Genomic DNA, 7,181 nt, shown 5'->3' with positions numbered 1-7,181 from the left:
CTCTCTCTCTCTCTCAGAGCAGTGTAATTGGGAGGTGCTGTGTAGGTTCCAGACCTTGGCCAACGGAGGTCACTATAATTGCTGCTGGTCATATTTAACATTAAGATAATCAGGCCATTAATTACCCCTCGGATCATTAAATCAGCCGCTTGCTAAATGAAATTTGGGGGCTCTATTACTCAGCTGAGAGAGCATGAGGGAGGCACGGCGCGCGAGCATCCATCAGCCCCCCTCCTCCTCCTCCTCCTCCTCATCTGACCACACAGCAGCACCTCCACAACACAGCTCTCCCCCCCCTCCGCCTCTCTCTCTGACGTCGTGAAGTAAATATTCCTTCATTTTGGGGTTTCCTAATTTTTTGAAAAAAAAAATGGCACCCTTTTCACATTGGCCTATTATAGCGCCACCAGGAGGCCACAACCTGACCTGGCCTGGTGGAGACCTGTGCCCCGAGGGGCACTTTTTCTAGTTATAAATATTATTCTCTGGTATCGGTATTCGGTATCGGCTAACACAGAAATTGTGTTATCGGATCGGAAACGAAAAAAGTGTGTCGGGACTCGGGACACCCCCGTACAATCCTTCATGGTCTTCATGTTCTTCACGATAACAAGCATCACTCCGTCTCATAGACGTTAAGAATAACAGGCCTCAAACTCAAGGCAAATAATGAACATGAAAAGCGTAATGAAGAGGCAATTAACCCATTCTGGGCGGGAACCCCTTTTGGTGTTAGCATTATGATATGCTTTAGCTATTGAAAAATAGCAGATCTACATGCTCATAGCGCGCCACCGAGTGGCGCGCTATGAGCATGTAGGTCTGCTATTTTTGAATAATCGAAGAACGACTGCTTTTTCAGAAAACTGTCAGGATGTAGAAGACTTTTTTAGAATCTGATCTCAGGTCAAAATGGGTTAAAACAGACAGTAACTGGAGCAAATGTCCATGCGTGCGCACACGCACACGCACACGCACACACACACACACACACACACACACACACACACACACACACAGGAAGGCATGCGTGCATAGATGCACGCACGTGTGCAGCCGTGCGTGCACAAACACACATCCATCTCATGGCAGAATGCATTACACACAGCTGCCCGCTCTTCCTATACATATCTGTCTCTATCAGGTAGGAAACCTCACATGTCCAAGACTGTTTGTAACAGCCAGACGAATCTTCCGGAAGAGCTTTATTTGACACTCACCGTTGTTCTCCCGTTGTTAAAACACACTGTTACTGTTCAGGATTCATTCAAATTCAAAAGGCAGCAGAAGTAGCTGATTTACAAGCTCAAAGCGCTGTGTTATGTGATTAACCCATTCAGGCCTGACGTTGAAATTTAAAATAAAAGTGTTCTAAATCATGACAATTTTCTAAAAGATTTGAGGCACATTTTAACGATTTTTCAAAAAATAGCAGATCTACAAGCTCATTAACTTGTAGGTCTGCTATTTTTCAATAGCTAAATTACAACATAATGTTTAAAACACCAAAAGGGGTTCCCGCCCAGAATGGGTTAACTATAGGGATGTTAAAACTAGACTCTTGTCCCGATACCATTTTGTTTCAGCGATTTTGCTGCAGTGTTGGGTCAGACTTGCTACCCGTTGCATTCGTTCAGCCTAGTGTCAATTGGATGGTTTTGGTACTCGGGTATACTCGAGTATATCGGGGCCGGTACCGAGTACCGAGTACGAGTACTTGAGGGTGGTATCGGCCCGAGTAACCGATACAGGTATCGGAACAACTAGTTAAAATATGGAGATCTGAGGTTTCTGCCACGACAGCAACGATATGTAAATGCAGAGACTCTCTGACACACACACCCATGCGCACGCACGCACACACACACACACACACACACACACACACACACACACACACATAATGACACATTAGGTAGTGAGTGTCCTACTCAGACAGTGGGGAGTTCACTGAAGCCTCACATGGTTAAGTGTAGTTTAAGGAGGTGGAGATCTTTCCCCGCGCGCGCGCACGCACGCACGCACGCACACACACTTGTACACACCATCAATTCACACAACATCACTGAGTCTCCATAAAGCTGTCATAAAGAACGCCCACACGCCTGGCCCGTGTGTGTGTGTGTGAGAGAGAGAGAGAGAGAGAGAGAGAGAGAGAGAGAGAGAGAGAGAGAGAGAGAGAGAGAGAGAGAGAGAGAGAGAGAGAGAGAGAGAGAGAGAGAGAGAGAGAGAGAGAGAGAGAGACAGAGAGAGAGAGAGAGAAGAGAGAGACAAGGATGGACAAAGAGAGGAAAAGGGAGGTAGAGAGAGAGAAGAGGGAGATAAATGGAGAGACAGGACACTTAAGAAATGACTTGGTAAGTAGTATTGACAGGAGAGAGAGAGAGAGAGAGAGAGAGAGAGAGAGAGAGAGAGCATGGGGGTTAATTGAGATAATATTGACGAGTTGTTTAATCTCCCTTCTCTACTGAAGAAGGGAGCCGCGTTTCTGACACACACACACACACACACACACACACACACACAGATAGATAAATGGTTACATGATCGCTACAATGAATACACCGATGCTCATCCATGGAGGGCTAATGACCAATCTATACTATCTCACACACACACACACACACACACACACACACACACACACACACACACACACACACACACACACACACACACACACACACACACACACACACACACACACACACACACACACACACACACACACACACACACACACACACACACACACACACACAGTAAATTTAGCTCTGGGAGTATACAAATGAATACATGAACGCAAAAAAGTCAAACTGTGTGTGTGTGTGTGTGTGTGTGTGCGTGCGTGTGTGCGTGCGTGCTTATTATAAGGTACTGTGTTGACTAATGCGGGTAGGGGGGGAGGTGTCGATATTCACGTGAAGACAGTCGTCTGTAATTTGTTTTACGAAGGCTTTCCAAGGAACACCAACACTTAGAATCATACACGCACACACGTGGCAATCCTTTGTGTGTCCCATTCAACCGCCACGCAGATAGCAGATATGATACCGCCCGCTCCGCCGAGGCACACACAAACACACAAGCCCCTAATATGACCACATTTACTGAAAAACATCCCTTGGAATAACGTGTTCCTTCCACGCGCTACGCCCCACCAGGGAAACACCTCCCCCTGTCAGGTGTAAAGGAGCGACTTGGACACTCAATGCATGAAGGAAGCATGAGTTCCAGTCCGTTGCTCTCCCCAGGTTGGCGGAGGGTGTGTAGTAGAGCCCAGGATCACATTAGATAATTGACACAGGGGTTGAAAAAACGGGTTACAAAATCGTGGGATAAAAATGTAAAAAAGAAAAAAAAATACACCATGATATTTGTTCCATTCTGTCCCCCGTATCACCTCCTAGACCTAGAAGTGTGTGTTAAGAAAGAAGAGTTCCTACCTGGTGGCGTCGGGCGCGGGCTTGGGATTCCCCTGGGTGTTGGCCTCCCACACGCTGTTGGCCAGCTCGTTGCCGATGGCCGACATCACCTTGATGAGCTCCAGGGGCCACTCGTCCAGGTCCAGGGAGCGCACCCTGGACAGGTGCGTGCCCAGGTTCCGGTGGATCCCCGAACACTCAATGCAGATCAGAGCGCCCAGGTTCAGACTGGCCCAGTCCGGGTCTGCAGCGGGGCAAGCAGAGACGGGACGGACAGGTTGGATACAGTGGCGTGCACAGATAGACACTAGGGGGTGCTAGAGCACCACTTGCCCTTGCCCTCTCTTTTGAAAAAAACAAACAAAAAACACTACAGTATGTGGACCATGGTGACATTGATCAATTTTTAGACCAGTGACCAGTTTTTCGCGAGCTGAACAAGCAAAACAAGCCTTCAATCTGTAGAAGAAGCCTAAAATGAATTTAAGCTTTTTGCACAAAGAATCTATATGAAATTTCCAAACGGAAACCAAGGTATTTGTAGCACTCCACCCACTCGATGGGAGTTCCATCGAGTGGAACTCCCATCAGTACAGTATGATGCCTAAATCTAACCTTATTTCTAAACGTAACCTCAGTAAAGCTATGTCTAAATCTAACCTTATTCCTGAACTTCATAAAGACAGATGCTATGCAGACGACGTTACGTACTTTGTGTTTCGCAGTCGGCGCAGCGCGAGTTCCCTCGTATGCTCCTGACCGTCTGCAGAGCCATGGCCTCTGATTGGCTGGTCAGACGAGACTGCGGAGAGCACAAATACATACACGTATTAGTTAGATTGATTGATTGCTTGATTGCTTTAATACATTATTAGTGAAATCATGTAAACAGCACATGGTACAGTCAGACATTAAGGTTAAAAGGATGACACAAAAAAAGTCTCGGGGACCATTGTGGTCCTGTGCATTCAATTCATCAACATAGTTCAGACACATTTGTGTGTTATGCATACAGTACACACACAAAGAAACCAACATGCATGTTACATATCTCGACATATCAACGCATGTACTGGATTTGGGTATGAATGGCTTGATGAACACACACACAAACACACGCACAAATATGCCCCTTTTCCATGTGCATGAATATGAATAGATTGCAATACAGTATGCAATCTATGCAGGTAGTAATCACACTCTGGTGCGTATGCACACTCACTCCCTCTCTCTTTCTCCCTCTCTCTCTCTCTCTCTCACACACACACACACACACACACACAAACAGTAGAAATCTGTTATTTATCCATTTGTAACTCGGAGAAAATGCAAAGGGAACCGGAAGGGAACTTTTTTTCTCCCATTTCTACACTTTTTACTGTGTGTTTGTGTGCGTGCGCATGTGTGTGTGCGGTGTGTGCACGCGCGCACGCACGCACGCACGCGCGCACGCACGCACGCACACACACAGAACATGATGCATGCGCGCACACACACATGCAAGTGTGTGTGTGTGTGTTTGAGTGTGTGTACAGAGGCATAATGGTCTCAAATCCACATCAGTTATTGGTGTTTCCAGCTAAAGCTATTGATGTAGGGGTATGAAGGACAGAAGAACACAGAAAACAAATGGAATGGGGGGTGGGGGGTGGTGAGCAGGGGCCCGGGGCATAAACACAGTGTGTGTGTGTGTGTGTGTGTGTGTGTGTGCGCAGGTGGCAAATGGCAACACTCAGACCATATTTGAGTTAACAGTAATTGCCATTTGTAATTACCTGCATGCCAAGTGCGTGAGTGTGTGAATGAGAAAGAGCGCGAAAGAGAGAGATGTGCGCGTGAATATGCGTGCGTGCGTGCGTGCGTGCATGCGTGCGCAAGCATTTCACGACCATGCCAGGTTAGACTAAAGCGGGTGGTATGTATCTGTTATGTATCTGAGAATGCGGGCAAATGTGTTTGTGCGTGTATGTGGGTGTGTGTGTGTGCACGTACATGTGTGATGTTGACTCGATTAAGAACAGTTTAGTGTATGTCTCTGTGTGTGTGTGTGTGTGTGTGTGTGTGTGTCTGTGCGTGTCAGATAAGCTGTTAATTTAGCATGTAAAAGTCATTGACTGATGGCAGATGGATGGATGAATTGATTATGTCATTAATGTCGGCCAGAAACCTCGTATCAACATATTTATGTTTTTTTCCCCCGTAACCGAATGCCTACTTCATTATACACAAAAGTAGCAAAAATAGCAGGTCTACAAGCTCACAACACGTCACAAGGTGATTTGCTATTTTTCAATAGCTTTGATCCCATTGGAAAGCATCCGTGTCATTTCAGATTTGTTTTTTTTTTGTTAAAATGTTCACTCTGTAATAATATATATTCAAAGATTTGAGGTACATTTTCACGAATTTTCAAAAATAGCAGACCTACAAGCTTGTAGATGTGCTATTTTTCAATAGCTAAAAGGATAACATAATGCTTCAAACACCAAAAGGGGCCCCAAAATGGGATAAACCCAATAATGGATGGATTGAATGGATGTTGTTTGTGGTCACCTTGTTCTTGCTGCTCTCGCAGGACTGCAGGCTGGCCAGGATCTGGCTCTCCACCGCGGCCACCCAGTGGTCGCGCTCCTCGTACGACGTGGCCTCAAAGTGCCACGTCTGGCCCGTCAGCGACACGATGGTGAACTCAAAGTTCTCCTCTTGTTCTGCAGAGGAGAGGAGAGGAGAGGAGAGGAGAGGAGAGGAGAGGAGAGGAGAGGAGAGGAGAGGAGAGGAGAGGAGAGGAGAGGAGAGAGAATGGGAGAGAGCGAGAGTTAAGTTTTAATCAGACACAAATAGTCGCCGCACAAATGAACTATGATCTCACAATGCGTCGCGTAGTTAACTTGCAGTTTGGCTGTTTTTGAGAATGTTGTTTTATTATTATTATTATTAGTTGTATTAATCTTTTACCTATAATGACAACATAGGGATACCAGGTTGAAAGGGTGTTAAAATTGACGAGTCGCACAAACGTTCATCCACAATAACCCCCCCCCCACACACACACACACACACACACACTTCAATTTCTTTATTTGAGTCCACATTCTTAAAATACATTATCAAGGGCACAAATATTTTCAGTTGCTTCTGATATCCCACACACTTGAAACATCATGTGCTTGAGTCCAAACAAGCCCTAAATGTACAGAATATAGGCAACACGCATGAACAGCCAACATTGGTTACTTCAGTCTGTCATATTACCAACACCCAAAGTAAATCCAAATAGACCGACTTAACTGCCTATAATGGAGGAGATTGAACAATATGTTGCAAGCTGCTTTGCTTTACACTTTGATAACACCCCCCCCACACACACACACACACACACACACACACACACACACACACGCACACGCACACGCACACGCACGCACACACACCTCTACTTTAGCACTTGGAGTAATGTTGAACATAACATTCTTTTGGGGGGGTGCACAAACTCTTTTCAGATGGAGGTCCGTGGCCTAATAAAGATCAATTTGGGGGTTCCTTACGGACATGTATGAGAAGCTCTGTCCTCGACGACCCCCCAGGCCAGGATATCCTTCTATTTAACCTCCACATCCCCACCCGAGGACCCCCCCACCCCCAGCCCCTCTTATCACTGGGGTGTGTGTGTGTGTGTGTGTGTGTGTGTGTGTGTGTGAGAGACAGACAGAGGACACACATTATTACAATCACAGCCTTCTGCACACACACACGCAC

General features: G+C 46.2%; 1 protein-coding gene across 1 annotated transcript in view; it reads right to left on the bottom strand.

Moving 5' to 3' along the window:
* The window catches only part of agap1 (ArfGAP with GTPase domain, ankyrin repeat and PH domain 1), a 148,191-nt gene that overhangs the window by 18,878 nt on the left and 122,132 nt on the right, over positions 1-7,181 (bottom strand). The window contains exons 7-9 of the mRNA XM_079495921.1: positions 5,979-6,133; positions 4,137-4,227; positions 3,447-3,669 (exon numbers count right to left, since the gene is read on the bottom strand). Coding sequence (XP_079352047.1) covers positions 3,447-3,669; positions 4,137-4,227; positions 5,979-6,133 — 469 coding nt within the window. The remainder of the gene's footprint in view (positions 1-3,446; positions 3,670-4,136; positions 4,228-5,978; positions 6,134-7,181) is intronic.

Source organism: Electrona antarctica (assembly GCF_951216825.1).
Source record: "Electrona antarctica genome assembly, chromosome: 24".
Lineage (NCBI taxonomy): Eukaryota > Metazoa > Chordata > Actinopteri > Myctophiformes > Myctophidae > Electrona > Electrona antarctica.
This window is presented reverse-complemented; position numbering and strand designations above follow the sequence as displayed.